The sequence below is a fragment of the Cervus canadensis genome, chromosome 21 (genome assembly GCF_019320065.1).
Source record: "Cervus canadensis isolate Bull #8, Minnesota chromosome 21, ASM1932006v1, whole genome shotgun sequence".
NCBI classification, from domain to species: Eukaryota; Metazoa; Chordata; class Mammalia; order Artiodactyla; family Cervidae; genus Cervus; species Cervus canadensis.
This window is the reverse complement of record NC_057406.1, coordinates 5,889,715-5,909,868: the sequence shown is the minus strand read 5'-3', so window position 1 is coordinate 5,909,868 and position 20,154 is coordinate 5,889,715. Positions and strand designations below refer to the sequence as shown.

Below are 20,154 nucleotides of genomic sequence, written 5' to 3'. Positions count from 1 at the left end.
ATTAGAAAAATGAGTGAAACAAATGTAAGAAAAAAATCATTTGATCTGAATGAAGAGTCATGATTTATAGACTGTTATGTCAGTTCATTTCTGCAACTTTACATGTTCATTCATTTTGAGGCAGTCTTAAAATAATCGCTGACTTTTAAAGTTCATGTGATACTTCTGAATGATTGATTTGCAGTGAAAGATACCTCTTTGGCCCCCATGGTGAAAGGTAAACATCAACAAACATTTTGTAGAAGTTTAGTTGCATAATCCTGAGAAATGAAAATATAGAACTTTCATTATTATTTTAAAATATCTAGTTAATTAACTTGGCTGTGCCTGGTGTTAGTTGCGGCAGGTGGAGTCTTGTTTTGTTGTTGTTGTTTTTAAGTTGCGGCATGTGGAATCTCTTTAATAGTTCCCCGATCGGGGATCGAACCCTGGCCCCCTGTACTAACAGTGTAGAGTCTTAGCCACTGGACCACCAGGGAAGTCCCTAGAACTTAATTTTCAGTTAAATGTGGACTTAAAAAAGGCTTTATTGAGACTTCCCTGGTGGTCCAGTCGTTAAGAATCCACCTTGCAATGCAGAGGACCCAGGTTTGATCCCTGGCTGGGGAACTTAGATCCCAGGTGCTGCAACTCAGCCTGAGGGCATAACTATAGAGTCCTTGCAGCAGAAGGTGCCACATCTAAGACATGACACAGACAAACAAATAAAAGTAAATAGCCAAAAGTTTATTGCTCCTAAAAAGGTTTATTGCACAATAAAGAAAAAATACCAGAAAACAGAAATAAAAAACTGTGAATTTATACCGTACTTCTTGTTCAGCCACTCTGTCCTGTCTGATACTTTGCGACCCCATGGACTGAAGCATGCCAGGCCATCCTGACCCTCACCATCTCCCAGAGTTTGCCTAGGTTATTCCATGCAAGAAGGGACAAAACCCTCTGAACAACGAAAGTGTTCCGACTTCTCTATACAGTCTGCAGCGGGACCACTCAGCCTCAGTCTGCCACACGTGACTCACCCACACCAACTGTCGTTTCCCGGAGTCGTCATGCACAGAAAACTGTGTGTCAAAAGGAATGAACATGGACGTGCACCTGGTAGACCACAGAACAGGCGCTCGGGCGGTGTGGGCGGGGGCAGCAGGGCCTCACTGTGAATGTTAGTACTGGCGTTGGAGAAGGCTCTTGAGAGTCCCCTGGACTGCAAGGAGATCCAACCAGTCCATCCTAAAGGAGATCAGTCCCGAGTGTTCATTGGAAGGACTGATGTTGAAGCTGAAACTCCAATACTTTGGCCACCTGATGTGAAGAACTGACTCCTTTGAAAGACCCTGATGCTGGGAGGGATTGGGGGCAGGAGGAGAAGGGGACGACAGAAGATGAGATGGTTGGATAGCTTCACTGACTCAATGGACATGAGTTTGGGTAAACTCCGGGAGTTGGTGATGGACAGGGAGGCCTGGCGTGCTGCAGTCCATGGGGTTGCAAAGAGTCGGACACAACTGAGTGACTGAACTGAACTGAACTGAATATTATAATTAGGAATGTCTATCTCACAGACCTCATCACTATTAGAAACTGTTACATTGTTTATCACACCTTACAGTCTGTGCCTATACAGATACATAGCACACGTGTGCTGTCGCTTCAGACGTGTCCGACTCTGTGACCCCATAGACTGTAGCCTATAGACCCTCTTGTCCATGGGATTCTCCAGGCAAGAAGACTGGAGTGGGTTGCTGTGCCCTCTCCCAGGGGATCTTCCCGACCCAATAATTGAACCCGCATCTCCTGAATTGCAGGTGGATCATACTTATAGTAATTATTTTGTTATGAGCAAGCATACGTTACACTAGCTGAAAACCTACTTGTCATCTTGGCATCTGCAGCTTCCTTCCCCACTGAATCAATCTGTATTTTATCCGATCCATGGGACAGTAAATCTAGCTCAAACTGGCTTAAGGCAAAAGGGTGTTTATTGGCTTCCATGGTGTTCTGGACTGGACATTTGCGTTCTTCCCAAATTCATGGTGCCCTAACCCACAATGTGACAGAATTTGGAAACAGAGCCTGTGAGGAGATGATAAAAGTTAAAGGAGGTCCTAAGGGTGGGGTCCTTAAAAGAAGAGGAGTAGATACCAGAGCATTCTTTCTCTTTACCTGATGAGGACAGAGTGAACAGGTGGCTGTCTGCAAGCCAGGGAGAGAACTCTAACCAGCACCTTGATTTTGGACTTCACAGCTTCCAGAAAATAAACTTCTGTTGTTTAAGCTGCTCAGTCTGTGGTATTTTGTTATGGCAGCCAGAGCAATCACGTAACCAAGGCGTTCATGTGGACTTCAGGTTCAACTTGATCAAGGGGCCCAAACATCACCAGGATTCACTTTTTCCATCCTTGTCCCAGCCTTGCTGTTCTGTGCATTGGCTTTGCTCTTTGATAAGGCTGTCCTCTTGTAGTGACAAAGTATTAATGGCTGCAACAGCTCCTGCCTATATCCTCCCAAGAATCCAGTCCCAGTGGGGGAGGGAGTCTCGCAGGTTCTCTCTGACACTGATCAGGTCATGTGAATGTCCCTTGGCCCATCCCTGTGACCGGGCAGGCCTATTTTCCATTCTCCTCCCCAAATGCAAACCCAATCAAATCAGATTCTTACTAGAAATCTTTTGTGATTGCCCAGTGCCCAGGAATAAAAACAGCCCTTCATGTGACCTCCAGAGTTCCGCGTGGTCCAGCTCTGCTGCCCTCTCCAGCCTCCTTTCAGCACACTCTTCTCCTCATTTCTGAGCCTGACCCGCTGGCTGTCTTCAGCCTTTGGCATACAATGCCTTGCCCCTGCCTCCAGGGTTTTCACGTGCTGTTCTGTCTGCCTGGGAGTCCTGGGCCTCCTCCCACTTTGTTGATTCCAACTCATTCCTCCGGTTTCAGCTGGAATGTTATCTTCACCAGGGGTCTATGGATATGCAATTAACAAGTTTTTTTTTTTTTTTAATTGGAGGATAGGTGCTTTACAATGTTGTGTTAGTTTCAGGTGTACCTGAAACAAAGTGAATCAGTTACACATACATATATCCACTCTTTCTGAGAAGGCACTGGCCACCCACTCCAGTACCCTTGCCTGGAAAATCTCATGGACGGAGGAGGCTGGTGGGCTGCAGTCCATGGGGTTGCAAAGAGTCGGACACAACTGAGCGGCTTCACTTTCACTTTTCTCTTTCATGCATTGGAGAAGGAAATGGCAACTCACTCCAGTGTTCTTGCCTGGAGAATCCCAGGGACGGGGGAACCTGGTGGGCTGCCGTCTATGGGGTCGCACAGAGTCGGACACAACTGAAGCGACTTAGCAGCAGCAGCAGCATATCCACTCTTTCTGATTCTTTGCCCATATAGGTCATACCAGAGTGTTGAGTTGACTTCCCTGGGCTACGCAGTAGGTCCCCATTATCTATTTTATAGACAGTAGTATGGGTACATCAGTCTCAGTCTCCCAATTTATCCCTCCACCCTGGCTTTCCCCCTTGGTTACAGTAAGCTATTTCTGTTTTGTTGTAAACAAGTTCATTTGTATCATTTTTTTTTTTTTTTTTAGATTCCACATATAAGTGATCCTAGGCTTATATATCTGGGGAAAACCATAATTCAAAAATATACATGCACTCCAATGTTCTTTATGGCACTATTTACAGTAGGCAAGACAAGGAAGCAATCTAAATGTCTCTGGACAGAGGAGTGGATAAAGAAGATATGGTACTTATATACAATGGAATATTACTCAGCCATAGAAAGAATGAAATAAATGCCATTTGCAGCAACATAGATAAACCTAGAGACTATCATATTGAGTGAAGTAAGTCAGGCAGAGAAAGACAAATAAATGAATAGGCAATTTAATCAACAGAAAATCACGTCTGTTTCCCTCACCTCTCCCCCACCTCAGGGTAAAGAAGACAGAGGGGAAGAAGACAGGGAGAGGGAAGAATTGAAAAAATAGCTTTCATCCTGAAAGTTGGAAGTCACAAATGCAAGGTGACTTTTGGTCCCTGAAAGCTTCTCCTGCTAGGAGCTGTGCTGAGGGTGCTCATAGAAAATGTGTTTCTCCTACACCGCGGAGTCTGTTCTCAACCAAAGAGGCAGTTATCTGCCTCCATGTTAGAGGAGTCACTTGGACCGTTGTTCTAACCACTGATCAAGAGACTGTGGACTGGTCTCCCAACGGCGTCTTCCTAAGGAAATGTGCTGGGCCCATGCCTCTGCCTTTGTTATCTTTTTAAATGTTTAATGCATACACAGTTATAGGTGGAACCCTGTGTGAGTGACTCAGCGTCGGCACAGCTGTACCTTCCTCTGCCGCAAGGGTGGTCACTGTACTCGATTCGATGTTTATCGTTTCCAGGCTTTAAAAAGTTCTTTCATGGGACTTTTCTAGTGGTCCAGTGGCTAAGACTCCGTGCTCCCAATCCATGTCTAGGTTTGTTCCCTTATCAAGGGAACTAGATCCCACATACGGCAACTGAGAGCTGGTGTGGCCAAATAAATAAATAAAAATTAAATATTAAAAAATTCTTTTATTACATATGATTGTATATTTAATTAAACAATGTATTGCTTAGATTTGTTTTGGAGATTAGAAGTATGGAGCTGTGATCTTGTGGGATATTCTTTTCTGCTCTGTGTTATGGTGTTTTGTTTGGATATGTTTTCACCCTCTACATTTTTTATTTTTTACTTTGGTTGTGCTGTTGCGGCTTGAGGGGGTCTTAGTTCCCCAACCAGGAATCGAACCAGCACTGGTTGGCCATGAAATCGCAGAGTCCTGACCACTGAACCACCAGGGAATTCCCTTTGGTATCTAACATTTCAATCTCTTGGCAAAACCTTATTTATAATGACTCTCCCAGAAGCTTGCTTATTAAGAACAACTGCTTTAAAGTGTGAATTTCATTTATGCAAATAAATATTTAATTTCTTAATTCTAAAATGGAAAGAAAAGCAACAGATGGCATGTACACATTATATGCTGAGATGCTCCCTCAGAGTTTGGAGAGTGTCCAGAGCAGTGTAACGTGGACCAGGCCAGTTCCCACACTGATACGGCGCTGACCTCTCCTCCTGTCTCGTCAGCTCACAGAGTAAGGCCGTGTTGAGTCCTACCCAAGGCCACAGGTGGGAGGCCTCGCACCAAGGCCTCAGAAGCAGAGCCCAGAACCAAGGTCACCTCTGAAACTGACTGAGCCCCTTTGTAACTTTGCCAAAAGCCCCCTGGATAATCACTAACAAGCCCCCTTTCTCCCAATTAAGCAAAGATGCCCACTCCGGTAAACACCCTATGGCACCCTAACCAATCGCTTAATGCCACCCTTCCAGCAGGAATCTCCTGTCTTTAGGCTGTAAAAATTGGCTATTAAGTCACAAAAACTGTCTGCGCTCCCTCGCCTGTCAGAAGGCCAGCCTGCTGCGCTTGCAGTGCTGCTTTATCTCTGCTGTTTGTTCTTAACAAACTCACTCCCTTCTGAAATGCTCTGTGTCTGGAAATTCTTTTCCAGCCCACACTCAGACTGCTCCAACAGGCCACAGCCAGCTCCTGCTCTCGTAGAATCTTGAGATTCACCTTGGATTTGGGATCTGGGGAATAAGTAAGTCCACGCTCACTGCCATGTTCCTCTCACATTTGTGAGCTGGGGTGCCCCACTTCTCAGCTCATTTCCAGTCTGAAGAGGCCTTATCTGTTGAGCTGGTCTTCATGGGAGCTTTGGCAGAAATGCCAAAATGTGTTGTGTGCTCACAGGATTCCATCATTGTTTTCCCCTTAAAATAAAAAAAAAAAGTAAAAGATGCATAATACAATGTTTACTATTCAAACTATTTTACAAAATGCAGGGACTTCTCTGGTGTCCAGTGGTTAAGACTCTGCTCTTCCAATGCAAGCGGTGTGGGTTCGATTCCTGGTCAGGGAACTAAGATCCCACATGCCATGCAGCATGACCAAAAAAAAAAAAGTACAGCCAAGAGGCATTAACGGCATTCATATTCTCCTGTAACCATCACCATCTTCCATCTCCAGAACTTTTTCCTCTTCCCACAGTGAAGCACGGAACCCATTAGACACCAACTCCCCATTTCTCCCTCACCCCCAGCCCCTGGTGACCACCAGTCTACTTTCTGTATCTGTGGATTTCACTCCTCCAGGGACTTGTGAGTGGAATCATAAAGGGTTGGTCCTTTTGTAACTGGTTTGTTTCACTTTGCATCATGTTTCTCAGGTTCCTCCATGTTGTAGCAGGTATCAGAATGTCTCTCCTTTATTAAAAAAAACACTTATTTGGTTATGTTGAGTCTTAGTTACAGCACGCTGGATCTCGGTTGCATCACGTGGGATCTTTGGTGGAAGCACGTGGACTCTCTAGTTGCGGCTGGTGGGCTCAACAGCTGTGGTTCGGGCTGAGTCACTCAATGGCACATGGGATCTTAGTGTCCTTACCGGGGATTGAACCTGTGTTCCCTGCATTCTGATTCTTAGCCACTGGACCTCCAAGCAAGCCCCAGAACGCCACTCCTTTTTAAGGCTGAATCCTACTCCGTTATATGGATAGACCACGACTTGTTTATTCATCCACTGAGGGACACTTGGGTTGCTAACATTTCTTCACTGTCATGAATAATGCTGCTATGTACATGGGTGTACCGATTTGAAACTCTGCTTTCAAATCTGTTATGTACATTCCCAGAAGTTTTCTGAGATTAAAAAAATTTTTTTTATTATTTTGGTTACTCTGGGTCTTCATTGCTGCGCTTGGGCTTTCTCTAGTTGTGGAGAGTGGGAGCTTTTTTTCGTGGTGGTGTGCGGGCTTCTTACTGCAGTGGTTGTTGAGGAGCGCAGGCTCTAGAGCGCAGGCTCTGTAGTTGTGGCTCACGGGCTGGGCCGCTCCGCGGCATGTGCTATCTCCCCGGGCTAGGGATTGAACTTGCGTCCTTTGCCTTGGCAGGTGGCTCCCCAACCACTGGACCAGCAGCAAAGTCCTTCCTTAGACTTACAAATCGCTTTGTTAAACCAGGAAAAAATCTGGTGTTTACTGTGTGATTTGGGCTTCCCTGGTGGCTCAAGTGGAAAAGTGTCTACCCACAATGAGGGAGACCTGAAATGTTTGATCCCTGGGTTGGGAAGATCCCCTGGAGAAGGAAATGGCAACCCACTCCAGTATTCTTGCCTGGAGAATCCCACGGATGGAGGAGCCTGGTGGGCTACAGTCCACGTGGTCACAAAGAATTGGACACAACTGAGCGACTTCACTTTCCTTTCTTTTCTTTGGGATGTTAATGCCATTTTTAAAATTGTTTTTTCTCCCCTTGAGCGCATGGTACTGAATAGTTCTCCACATTACTGAGGAGGACAGCGGTTATCAGCCTTTTAGTGGTTCTAGATGTCTTGGAGAATCTGATGAAAGCCATGAGCTGCATTCCCAGAGAAGTGTGTCCACATGCGTGCTCACACGTGCACACACACACACACCCAGAACACTGACTGTGCATCTAACTTCCAGGGTCCCAGATCCCTTATTGCCCACTGACTGTGACCCCCCGTGTAGACACTGGTCATGAGAAGTGGGATCTGCGTGCAGCTGTACTCTCGGGGGGCTCGCTAAGGGACCTGGCCTCTAACTTCGGGTGCCCTCCATGCGCAGCTCTCCTAATTCCAGTTACCTCTTCCCGCCCCGTCGTCATGGCCACCGATGACTGAGAGAAAGGGGCAGCATCTCAGTTCATTTCTTGTTTATTATGAAAGTGATTTTTCACAAATGTTTCATTACATGCATATGTATGAGCATGATGGCGAAAACAAAACGTTGAATATCTGAGGCAGCTAAAAGAAAAAGGCGGTTATGATGCTATCTGTCACTCTTTCGGGCAGCTCCCGGGACGGTATAGCCGGCGCCTTCGTGGAAGCCCACGCCAAAGGCTGGGCACAGGGGTGGGCTCCCCGTCCATCCCCCATCCCCCTGCCCCGCTCCACCCCCTGCCAGCGGTGCTCAGCCATCCTGTCTCTACAGGAACAGGGCTGGGGCTGCCCAGACTGTGTTACGGTTTTGACCTCAGTGGAATAAGAAGTCTCCCTGCAGATCTTTGTGGCCTCCGGACTGCAAAACAAAACACTTGGCGTCAGCCAGCTTTCTTGTCCTCCTTTTCCTCCATGCTCTCGGGACACCCAGAGCCTGGCAGCGGGGCAGGGCTGGAGGGGCGCTGGGTGTCTTCCAGGGCCGCGTGCGGGTGTCGGATGAAGGCACCCAGAGCCCCTCAGTCTGAGCCTCCCTGTCCCCCCAGGGGGAGAGGGCAGAGGCCCATCTCTGTCCGCATGTGCTTTCGGCCCTTGTTCCTGAGCAGAGCATGGGGAGAAGGCGTGAGGCCACGCACGACCATGTCGCCTGGGTGCTCCTGGTGTCCCCTGCACGGAGCCAGGCCGGCCGGCCCGGTGGTGACCGCAGCTCCGGGTGTGCCTGCAGCTGGCACACGGCCAGTGCTCAGGAAGGGCGGGCGGTGTGCAGGGTCGGGGGGCGGCCGTGGGCGGTAGGAGCTCTCGCCCTGGCTCTCCTTGGGTGACGGGCAGTGTCTCAAACATCGAATCTTTCCGCTCTGGCCTGAAGGACATCGGTTCGGGGCTGTAGCTGCCCCCACGTGTATCTCTGGAGAGGAAGAGGGGCCTTGGTCCCGGATGCAGTTGACCAGTCCAGCTGAGCTCCCGGGCAGGGAGGGGAGGAGGCAGGCACAGCCGCGGCCCCCTGGGTGCTGAGAAGGGCACTGAGTGTGCCAGGCGCCCGGCTAGGCAGTGGGCGAGGCGCCGGGGCGGAGATGGGGGTCCTGGGCGTGTCGGCCCGGGTGCTTCTCTCTCTGTAGGTGGAGAGGGGCGGCCGCTCCGTGAGGCCTGGCTGGCTGCAGTGTCTCCGTCGGGGTGTCTTTCTCGAAACTGTACAGTAGATTCTTCCTGCTCTGCCCCTCCACCCCGACCTGGGGTCCTGGGAGGCGAGGAGGGAGGGCTGGCTTTCTCCCGACGGTGGTGCTGGGCTCTGCCACCCAGGCCTCCATCTCCTTCCTCTGTGTGACCAGAGGGCCTTCCGGGGGGCACCTGCCAGCTCCTGGGCTGGGGGGTCTCGGTCTCTCTAGGAGCCTGGCACATGGGAGGTGCTCAGCACACGTTTGCTGAATGACCCGACTGAGTTCAGTCTCTTATTTTTCAGCGGGGGTGGTGGTGGAGGTGCTGGAAGGATTATTCAGGCCCCCGAATGGCACTTAGGTGCCTGCTCCAGCAGCTGGGGGGGCCTCCTCTTGGGGAAAATGGGTGACTCTGCCTGTATCTCTGGGGGAATGAGGGTGGGAAACGCGGGTTTCTGGGCGGTGTGGGGAAGAGGGTCTCTGCCGGCCATCCCTACCTGGGAGCTTCTCGGCCCGGGGTCTCAGTTCTACTCTATCTGCGTGTCCCAAACCCACGGTGGCAGGAGGGAAAGCTGCCTGAGGCCACCACTTCGGTCCCCACGGTCTCCTCGGGGCGAGGAGGAGCTGGGAGAGGTTGGGGAAGCAGGCCTGTGCCCCTGGCAGCTGCGACTTGCTGTCTGAGGCTAAAGGAGAGCCTGGCGGGAGGGGGCGGGCGGCACCACCGCGAGGCAACTGGAGGCTCTGGCGGGGCTAACAGAGCATTGGGGGAAAACAGACCTAACTCCGGGGAAGCAGGTGGGCGCCCTCACTCCCTGGCGCCTCCGCCTTGGCCACTAGACCTGAGCAGATTCCTTCCCCCGGCTCGGTGCGTTTCCATGGAAGCGGCGAGCCAGGAGGTGCCCGGCCCGCCTGGTGGGGGTCCCTCGAGGTCTCCACCGCGTCTCTGCAGAGCTGCCCTGGTGGCCCCAGCCCCGCTGGGTCAGAACCAAGCTCATCGGCACCACCACAGGCCTTGGCACCTGCTTCCAGTCCCAGCCAGCCGGGCAGACTTCCGCTTCCAGAAATATGTCACTTGGCTCCTCTCCGTAGAGTTTAACGATGGTCTGTGCGAGGCGGGCAGGGCGGGCCCTGGCTGGGCCGGGGCTCTGCGGCTGTTCAAGGCCAAGCTCCCGTCCAGGAGTGGGCTCTGCTCCTCTGGCTCAGCCCGGGGAAGCTCGGGACTCCTGCACCCCTGGTCCAGGTCTCCTGCCCTCCTTCAGAACCCCGTGCGGAACCCGGCTACCTGGGCCAGGCCTTCTCTGCCTCCCTTTCCTCTCCACCTCCACCTGGAGCCAGGTGGGACAGCCATCCTGGATCACCCAATGTACCACCTGTGTCCACAACGTGGCAAGGTGGAGAAACAAACTGTGTGGTCTGGAGAGACTCCCCCGGGACCACCAGGCCCCGAGGAGTGGCAACAGCTCTACGTTTAACAGGTGGGACCCCCAGGTCCCTCAGCCTGGGACTGAGGGCTGACGTGACGTTCGGGACAGACCCCGCCCTCCCCCGCCCCGGGACCTCCAAGTCCCCTGATGGCGTGGGAGGCGGTTTTACTGGGCAGGGAGGGCTGGATGGTGACTGTGGGTGGCTGGTCAGTTTGGACTGCTGGCCCCGTGGCACTCGAGATGGTCAGTCGGGGTCCCTGTCCTGTCCTGCCTGGGGGACGGAGGCAGGGTCTGACCGCAGTGGCGTGGTGAGCGTGGATGGAGGTGGGGGGCTCCCAGTGACAGGGTGGGTAAGTTAGTGGGTGTGCAGGTGGCAACTGCCAAGAACCACCCAGAGGAGCAGCAGAAAGAGCTCCACAGAGGAGAGCTCTTTCTGGGTCCTCTTTGGATCAAAAACAATCCAGAGAGGATTAAAAAAAAAACCCGCAAAAATAACCCTTCCCAGCGCCCTCCCCTAGGTGGCTGTTCTGGGGGTTCATTTTGGAGGATGCTCGTCTAATTCCGGGGGAGGACGATGGCTTGCTGTGGAGGACAGGGCTCTCTCTGCAAACTAGGGCTGGCCTTCAAGGACCATGCCCAGGACAGGCGGGTGGGTGGTGGCGTGGCCTTGACGGGGCTCCCCAGGAGACACTGACCTGCTGACCAGGTGCCACCCCTCCCCGCTCGGCTGGAGTTTGGCTGAGGAGGCGCTGGTGGCAGCTCTGGTCAGGCTGGGGACCGGCCACTGAGGATGCAGTAACGACAGTGATTCCTGAGCGCCCAGCCCCGGGTGGATCGTAAACCTGGCTGTGACCACCCCGGTCACCCGGCCCCGGCCCCCTGAGGCCTCACACACCCGCCCCCAGGCTTCACCCTTGGTGCCTCAAGCTGGGCTCGGCCCTGGCAGTGTGCGTGGGCCTGGGCGAGGAGGAAACCGCCTGGAGGTCGTGGGGGACGGGTGATGGGAGTTTGTGTTAGGTCTCCCTCCTGCTCCTGGGATGCTGACGTCTGGAAGCCTGAAGCTCCGGGGCCCTGGACCTGCGTGTCCCACGCCTCGGCCTGCTGGTGGTCCTCGCTAGCCCCATCCCAGGCGCTGGCTGAGCGGGCTGTGGTCAGCCCGCTCACACTCCAGACCGTCCTTCTTTCAAAGAGAGACGGGGAGAGCGAGGCCCCCGAGCGGAGAAGGAAGAAGACCAGGCCCCTGTCGGCTGGCGGCCTCCACCTGGGGGCCGCGCCCACCCCTCCCGGTGCCTGCATGCCTGCCTGGAGGCGCTCAGCACGGCCTGCGCTCACGGCGGGTGGGGGTGAAGCCTTGCCTCCCAGTGGCCGGCGGGCTCAGCATGGACTCTGCAGGTACGGCCTCAGGTCAGACGCAGGCCCCTTCCCAAGTTTACCGCCGGGCCCTGCGCCCCCCCCAGGAAGGGTCCAAGGAGGACACAACTTTCCAATAGAGGGAGGCACCCCAGGCCCCCAGCGTCTGTCCTCCAAAGTGTGTCCGGGGCCAGCCGGCCACCTCCTCAGTCCCACGGGCTCCCGGCCTCTGTAAATGGAGGGGGCGAGTGCCTGGAGAAGCCGTTTCCTCGGTCGGGGGCGTCGGTGACAGCTGGGCTCACGCTGGCTCACGGGAGAAGGGGTGGCGATGCGTACTTAGCGTTACTGGAGAGCAGTTCCCTCCGCGCCCGCAGATAGAAGTATATATATCTTTGTATTTATATTTACACACACATAGTGCTCAGTCAGATGCTCTGTCCTGGGGAGGCACCAATCCACACTCTCCCCTCCTAGCTCCTCTGTCCAGTCCCATCAGAGAATCCTGAGACCCCGACAACACACTCGCTTGGGGCCTGGGCCCTGTGACCCAGACGTGCCTGCGGGTGTGACGCTTTGCAGGCACCGAGCCCGGCTTATCGGAGCCCCCAGCCGAGCCTTCACGCACCCCTCCTTCCACGGCCTGGCCTCCCGTCCCGGGTTCTGCCTCTGAGCGCCTCCCTGAGACATGGCAGCCACGGCCCCTCCCTCCCCCAGGCAGAGGGCACACATGCTGCCCAGCTGGTGGCCAAGGTCCTGGCCCGGCGGGCGTCCCCTGGGACCGGCCGGGGAGCAGCAGGCGCACTCAGAGTTCTGGACCGCAACAGGCAGAGCGAGGGAGGGAGCCAGAAAGGCTGCCTTGAGCAACGTTCTCCCACCGGGGCGGCGTCGGAGGAGGGCAGCTGGGCTGGGGTCTTGGCCTGGACGTGGTCTCGCCATCCACGGGCTGGTCGGCGGTTCCCAAGCAGTGTGGGGGGCCCGCGGATCCGCCTTCGGCTTCGACTGTGGAAGGGCTCTCCCCTCCCCGGGCAGCCGGCACCCAAGCAGGGCCGCCGTCCCCGCGTTACTTGTAGGGCCGCAGGAAGCGGGACACCTTGGAGCGCAGCAGTTTGATGAAGGAGCGAGGAAACATCTCCTTGGACTCCTGGGCTGTGTACTTGAAGTAGTTCTGGGGGTGCGCCAACACGTCGAAGAGGGCCTTGATCAGCTTCTTGTCCTGCAAGACACGGCGAGGCCTGGCGTGAGGGGTCTGGGGCCAGGCTGGGTTGGGGGGCCTCTGGCCACTCGCCTCTGCAATGCCCGGGGCCCTGAAGGGGCCTGGGGGGTGTCCGCAGGGACACAGCTGGGCTGGCTGGTGGGTTTCAGGGCCCTACAGGCTCTGCCATGCAGAGTGATGCAGTTTTAACAGCCTGACTGGTTTTTTAAAAGTCTCCTGGCTCTAACTCTTGGAGTTCCACTGACATTTTATCTTAAAAGGGTATGCTGCAAAAACAAAACAAGACAAACCAACTGTGCTGAAAACGAGAGCATGTGGAGTGGAGAGTGAGGCTTTGGAGCTGAACCGACCCCCCACCATCTCCCCCCACAGTCCCCCCCGACATCGCCCCCTACAGTCCCCCACTGTCTCCTCCTACAGTCCCCCTAACGTCGCCCCTTACAGTCCCCCCAGCGTTGCCCCCTACAGTCCCCCCACCATCTCCCCCTAGAGTCCCCCTGACATCGCCTCCTACAGTCCCCCACTGTCTCCCCCTACAGTCCCCCACTGTTACTGCCTACAGTCCCCCCGACATCGCCCCCTACAGTCCCCCACTGTTTCCCCCTACAGTGCCCCCGACGTCGCCCCCTACAGTCCCCCACTGTTTCCTCCTACAGTCCCCCACTGTCTCCCCTACAGTCCCCCACTGTCACTGCCTACAGTCCCCCACTGTCTCCTCCTACAGTCCCCCTAACGTTGCCCCTTACAGTCCCCACAGCGTTGCCCCCTACAGTCCCCCACTGTCTCCCCTACAGTCCCCCACTGTCACTGCCTACAGTCCCCCACTGTTTCCTCCTACAGTCCCCCTAACGTCGCCCCCTACAGTCCCCCCACCATCTCCCCGAGCTCCTCAACCCTGGGGATGCCCTGCTGCTCTAAGGATGCCCTTTTCATCCATGAGGGGTGATGATTCCTGTCTCAGGGTGAGAAGTGCAGTCCTGAGAGCCAGTAGCCCCGCCCGGGGGCGCTCAGCACAGGTCCGCTGGAGGGTCCAGGTGGCCTGCACTCAGGCGCTGTCACTCACCAGGGGGGCCCCTGTCCCAGCCCAGGTGGCCATCTGTAAAGTGGGGCGATGCCAGCTTGGAGGAGAACCCTCAGGGTGGGCCTGAGGCTGGCTGTGGCCCCCCAGGGCCCCCAGGCTTGGTAGGACGTGCTCAGTGACCGGCAGCCACTGCACCGCGTACTTCCTGGCCCACGTGCTCGTCGTCTCCACTGACCGTCTTGGGGTGTGGCTCGTCCCAGTATGTGGGTGTGCACGCACACACACACACTCCCACGTGCACACATGCACCCACACCCCAGGAAACACTGGTGGGGCTCCTCCCACATGCTGGGTGCAGCGCCAGGTGCCAGAGACACAGGGCTGAGCGGGAAGCCCTGCAGCTCCGTCCCCCTGCGGGGAGTTGGGGGGAACCGGCAAAAACAGGACAAGACTGTGATAAACTGCAGGCCTGCTGGCCGAGACGGGGACCACGTGGCGCCTCCGAGTGCGACCTGGCTATGGAGGTCCAAGCAGGCTGCCCAGAGGACGCCCGAGCTGAGAGCAGCAGGATGGAAGGGCATGCGCTGAGCAGAGGGTGGGAAGAACGTTCCTGGGAGGCTGAGGCCAGGGAGTGGGGAGCAGAGGCCTGAGAGCCGCTGCGGAGGCAGGCGGCGGCTACGCCAGGCTGGGCCGTGCTGGCCAAGGCCTGGACTTCAGGGGTGGGGACACCTGGAGTTCTGGAGCTGACGGCAGAGGGCCGGGGCGAGGAGGGGAGTCAGGTACTGTCAACCGGGCAGGTGCGGGGAGGCCAGGGGACCCTCCAGTTCCTGCTCAACACACAGGGGCCCGAGGAGGGAGACGAGGGGCTTCGTGCTCCAAGACCCCCAGGTCTTGTCCGGGTACGGCAGCACGGGTCAGACCTCTTGGCTCACAAACTGCCTGCGGGGTTAGGGAGTGCGCCAGGCCTGCGGGAAGGCTCTGTGAGCCGCCCCGTTTTTCAGGCTCCAGGGGGGGCTCAGAGGGCTTGCCTGGGGCCAGGAGTGGGGAGGCGGCGGCAGCTGGAGCAGGAGTGGGGGTTGGGGCTGGCTGGCCCGCTCTGGTCTTCCACGCCACCCTTGGCTCCCAGGTGGGAGGTGCTGTTCGCCCAGGGGCTGGGCTGGGGCCAGACCCCCAGACCCCAAGTAGATCCCTGGGGCTGGCTCCACAGTGAAAACCCAGACCCTGACTCGGCCAGCGCCCGCCGTGGGACGGCCACAGCACCCTGCATGACTGGGGGGCTCTGCTTCTCCGGACGTGCACAGGATGCGGAGGGCGGTGGAGGACTCTCCTGATGTCAGACAGCACCCTGTCATGTGCTCCCCATTTCACAGACAAGGAAAGCGAGGCTGAAAGCTCGTAAGGAGCCTGCCCAGAGGCACGCCAGCAGGTCCCGGGCCAGAAGGACGGCTGCTGGGCCAGCCTGGCCCCCGGCCCGAGCTGCCACCTTCTCTCCTCCTGGGACGGCTCTCCTCGCCTCATGTCAGCATGGGGCTGGGGTCCAGGCTGGGGGCGGAGGGGCCCTGATCATCCCAGGATTACAGGATTGCCTCCCAGAGAGAAGCTCACTCACTTTCAAAATTTCCTGGTGATTCTCCGAGGCATAGAGCCGTCCGTCACGGACGATGTCTTCGATCAGCTGCTGGTAGTCCTCTGCGGAACCCGGAACCCGCAGAGGGGGAAGGAAGGCAGGTGAGGGCAGGGGCGGAGGGCGAGGGGCCCGCGTGCCCCCTGCTCACCGTCAGCCTCTGCCCTCCCCCGGGGCCTCACACTGCGGGCTTTGTCTTCCCCACCCACACCGGTCTCCCCCTAGAACACCCCCTCCAACCCCCCCAAACCCTGCTTGGGTAGCACCTCCCATGAAGGCCTGCGGACACCACCCGTACCTCTCGGGGGGCCTGTCTGGACCCCACCCTCCCCCACGGCTGGAGCTCCCCGAGGCCGGTGATGTGGGATTGGTCTGTGTTCCCAGGGCCGGGCTGGGTGGGCAGGATGGCCACACTCACCGTCGTAGGTGACGTAGGGCACTTGGAACCCTTTGCCGCTGTTGCCTTCATTGGATTTGAACTGGATCCAGAGCTTCCGGGAGCGGGAGGTGAAGGCGATGGGCCTCTCGTAGGTCTGGCAGGTCTCATAGGTGGTGATGGATGTGGGTGAGGCTGGGGGCGGAGACGCGTCACGGTTGAGCTGCCCCGGATTCACAGCCTCACCTGTCCCTGCCCGCCTGCCTCCTCAGCAGGCAGCCAGGCAGCACCTGCAGCGCCCAGCCCCCCAAACTCTCCAGCTCTCCGGTCCCCGCACGTGTCCCCTCGTCTCAAATGCCCTTCCCCACCCTCAACCCCAGGTTTTGCGTCCCTCTGAGACCAGTGTCCATGCCCCCTCCTCCAGGAAGCCTTCCTGACTGCTCCACTCCCACCATGTTTCCTCTCTGCTCTGGAGAACATTGTATCTCAGCCCCTTTCTACAGGCTGGTGGTCACTGTCTCCCTGCCACCTACTCATCAAGGACAGGGCTCACGCCTGCACCCAGGACAGAGCTGGGGCTGGGGGGGGGGGAGGGTCAGCCCCTTGCATGGTGAGCGGATGAGCAAGGGTGAGCTGGCTGACCCTTGGGGTGCCTGGGGCTGGCCAAAGGGTTCCCCAGTCCTCCCTGCTCCCTGGGGAGCTCTCCTGAGGCTCTCGAGAGGTGGGAGAGGCTGGCCCCCTAGAACCCGGCCCTGGGGATGCACAGTGGAGGGGGAGATGCTGGGGACGGGGGAGGCAGGGAGGGCAGTGGGCGGGGATGGTCCCGGACTGGGCTCTGACTGGCTGGAGGAGCCTGGGCAGGTGCCTCGCATGTCCTGGCCTCGACGCCTCTTTCACATGCAGAGATGGGGCGGGGGGCATTGCTGCTCGTCAGCGACCCGGAGCGGGTGATGCAGGCACCTGGGAACCATGCAGCACACAGGGGAGGAGGCCTCTGCACCCCCGTCCCCCCGTTCTCCTGCTCCTCATCCCAGGTCCCGCGGGCAGGCATCTTGGTGCCGCCGTGTCCCTCTCCTCCTTCCCTAACGTTCTGAGCCCCACCTGGGGCTCGCTCCCGGTGGGCGCTGTGGTCCTACCTCGGTGGGGAGGGCCCCTGCCCCTGGCGGAGGCACACGCTGTTAGGGGGAGGGGATTCTACCCGGTCCCTGGGGACTCAGGACCCCCCGCCCTTCCTGCAGCCATGGCCTCTGGGCACGCACTGCTGCTCACCCACCGCCGAGGGGCCGGCCTGCCACCTGAAGTCTCACCCTGAGCCCCCACGGGGTGGCGAGCCGGCCGGCTGCAGAGGGCAGGGGTGGGCCCTAGGGCCCCATGTGAACGCCCAGCCTGGCCCTTCACCGGCCCTGCAAGTCCCTGCGGGACCGGGGTGCTCCTGGGGCTCACCCTAGGTGGTGGTGTGGCGGGGTGGGGGGGACAACAGGGGCGGAGAGTGGCTGGCGGTCAGTGCCCAGACCGGGTCTGGCAGATCCTCGATTCCCAGGTGGAGGGCACGCCCCAGGCTCTCCTGATCCTTTCCCTGCTGTGCTGGAAAGCCCAGCCCTCGGGGTCAGACGCGAGTGCCTGGACGGGCACGTACCGCTCTTCCTCATGACCAGGACGTCGCCACACTCGTCCTCGATGGGCAGGAAGATCTCGGGGACCACGACGAGGATCCGGCGCTTGGGGGGCGGTGAGATGTGCCACACGCACTCGGCGTTGGCCGGGTAGTCGCCGGGGTAGTTGGGGGACTCGATGTAGCCCGTGTAGTCGCCGAGCTCGCCGCCACAGTGCTGGTCTGTGGGCACCGTGGCCCGCGGCCTGGTCAGGCCGGCTGGCCCTCCGCCACCGAGGAGGCCCAGGGAGGGCTGGCAGGCGCCGTGTCCCCTCCTGGGCCCTCCTCCCCCAGCCAGGCCCCGGGCTGGTCCTTCCTCGGGGACCCCGTCCTGGCTGCCCTGCTCCTTCCTGGGTCCCCTTGGGGGCCTCACCTGCAGCTCTGAGGCTGGGGCCTCATCCTGGCCTCCCTGCCTGGCGCCCTCGACCCCCGGCAGCGGGCTCTGCGCCCTGCAGCTGTCAGCTCCCTGCCAGGCCCCTGCTCTCCTCCCGGGTCTCAGCCAAGACCACCTGTGCCTGGACGTTCCCTTTCTCTCCACTGACTTGTCTTCATCCCGAGGGCCCCCCAGGTGCCAGGTGCGGACTTCCCCACGGAGCAGGCAGGCTGAGGGGCCACACAGCCCGGGCAGGAGACACGCTCCCTTTTTATTTTCCTTTTTTAGCTAAGCTGTGCATCCGCCAAGAGGCCAAATGTGACTTTTGAATGAACTAACTGGTTCCTAGCTTAACCTCATAAAAGGAAGTTAGGCAAAGAAAACTGAGTGTAAACACTAAATATACAGACTTCCCTGGTGGCTCAGTGGTAAAGAATCTGCCTGCCAATCAGGAGCTGCAGAAGATGGGGGTTCAATCCCTGGGTTGGGAAGATCCCTTTGCGAAGGAAATGGCAACCCACTCTAATATTCTTGTCTGGAGAATCCCATGGACAGAGGAGCGTGGTGGGCTACAGTGTATGGGGTCTCAAAGAGTCGGACACAACTGAAGCGACTTAGCATGCACACATTAAACATATGTAATTTTCTCTCATATTTTCATTTAAAACTCATTTCCTCACATCCTAATTTCTGAGAAATGTGACATTTTCACCTTATCATTCCAGAAACTTCCCTCTGACTTGACTTCCCCGCTTTTCCACATTAGGACGTTTAAACATTTAAAACCTTGACTCTACTGAGCTCCACCGGGAGGCGGTGTGCCCAGCAAGAGCAGCCCCGGCACAGGGGACAGAGTCCACCCCAGGATTAAGTCTCCTTCCCGGGCCTCTAGGCTGTCCCACCCGTGACCAGCAGCCCCAGAAGGGGTAAAACTGGAAGGGCCGGAAACTGATTGGAGAAAAGGTGAAATACCAGAAAATAGGCCCCAAAGGACTCTGAAGAGCGAGTCAGAAACCCCTAAAGACAGCATCTTCTGGGTCAGGCCTAAACGATGCCCTGGTTTGAGACCAGGGGGTGGCCTCTTTGCAGACTGGCTTCTGCTGCCTACATTGCTCATGGCTGGAACAGAGCCTCTTACAGACACAGCGTGGCCAGCTGGTCTCCCCGTCGCACCCGGACCCTGTATACACCGAGTACCTTGCCTCCCGTTGCTCGGCTCCTCCAGTCTGTGCCCCTGGGCAGCCTTCAGAGCTGCAGGGTCCCCTCGGGCAGCTGCCCCCAAGCCTCCCTGGCTGGGCCAGGGCTTTTCCCCTCACAGACTAGAGCCTGCAGTGGGGCCTGGCTGGGCACAGCTGAGCCACGGGCACCCACGAACAACAGCGCAGTCACGCCGCTCGGCGGAGCCCAGGCCGGCTGCACCCTCCACACCCGGGCACCGCACCACACGCTGTGCGGATGTGACGGGGCAGGGAGGGGTCAGCAGTCTCCCTGAGGACACACCGCGACGTCGCGGCTCACCCTGCCCCCCGACCTGTCCCCACCTGTCCCCAGCCGCCTCTGGCAGCCCCCGCTCCCCCGCCCCCGCCCCGTGGGAAGAGCAGCGCTCACTTTTGCAGTGTGTGACGTTGGTGGAGCCGTCGAAGTCCGTGCTGGTGTTGCCCGGACAGGTGATGCAGTGGTTCTGGCCGAACTCGGGCTGGTAGGTGCCGACGGGGCAGCGGATGCAGCGGTGGGTGGTGGTGTTGTAGTGGTGGCCAGGGGAGCAGTGCACTGTCGGGGGAAAGAGGCGGGGTGGGGGTTCTCCCTGGGGCTCCCTGTCCTCCCTGGCTGACTCCGCAGAGCTCAAGGCCCTTCCCCACCTCTGGGTCTGGGTGACCTCCTCCCACCCGTGCCAGGCCCTGAACGGGCTGACCCTCTGCTCCCGGACCCCCTCCACGACCGTGCAGGGTGCTCTGGGGACCACAGGGGTATGAGTGAGCCAGGCAGACCGAGCCCTGTCCTGGGGCCAGCTCCCTAGTCAGGCTGCGCCTGTCTGACCCTCCATGCAGGTAACATGGAAGATGCTTGGGGCCGCACGTGGAGGGAGGCCAGGGACGAAGGCAGTGAAGGGTCTGGCGTGGGGCCCTGAGGAATGCGGAGCTGGCCCTGATAGAGGGGGTGGCTGGAGCAGAGGTCGGGGTCACGGTGAGGACTGGCTTCCC

At 57.5% G+C, this 20,154-nt stretch overlaps 1 protein-coding gene across 4 annotated transcripts in view; it reads right to left on the bottom strand.

Annotated features, from left to right (window-relative positions):
• Nucleotides 1-7,751: 7,751 nt before the first annotated feature.
• Nucleotides 7,752-20,154, bottom strand: part of SCUBE1 (signal peptide, CUB domain and EGF like domain containing 1) — a 131,449-nt gene continuing 119,046 nt past the window's right edge. For all 4 annotated transcript variants that reach the window (XM_043440478.1, XM_043440480.1, XM_043440479.1 and 1 more), the window contains 5 exons: nt 19,562-19,723; nt 17,566-17,763; nt 15,972-16,124; nt 15,539-15,618; nt 7,752-12,908 (listed from right to left, as the gene is read on the bottom strand). In XM_043440478.1, the coding sequence (XP_043296413.1) occupies nt 12,756-12,908; nt 15,539-15,618; nt 15,972-16,124; nt 17,566-17,763; nt 19,562-19,723 (746 nt within the window). In that variant the 3' untranslated portion in view covers nt 7,752-12,755. The remainder of the gene's footprint in view (nt 12,909-15,538; nt 15,619-15,971; nt 16,125-17,565; nt 17,764-19,561; nt 19,724-20,154) is intronic.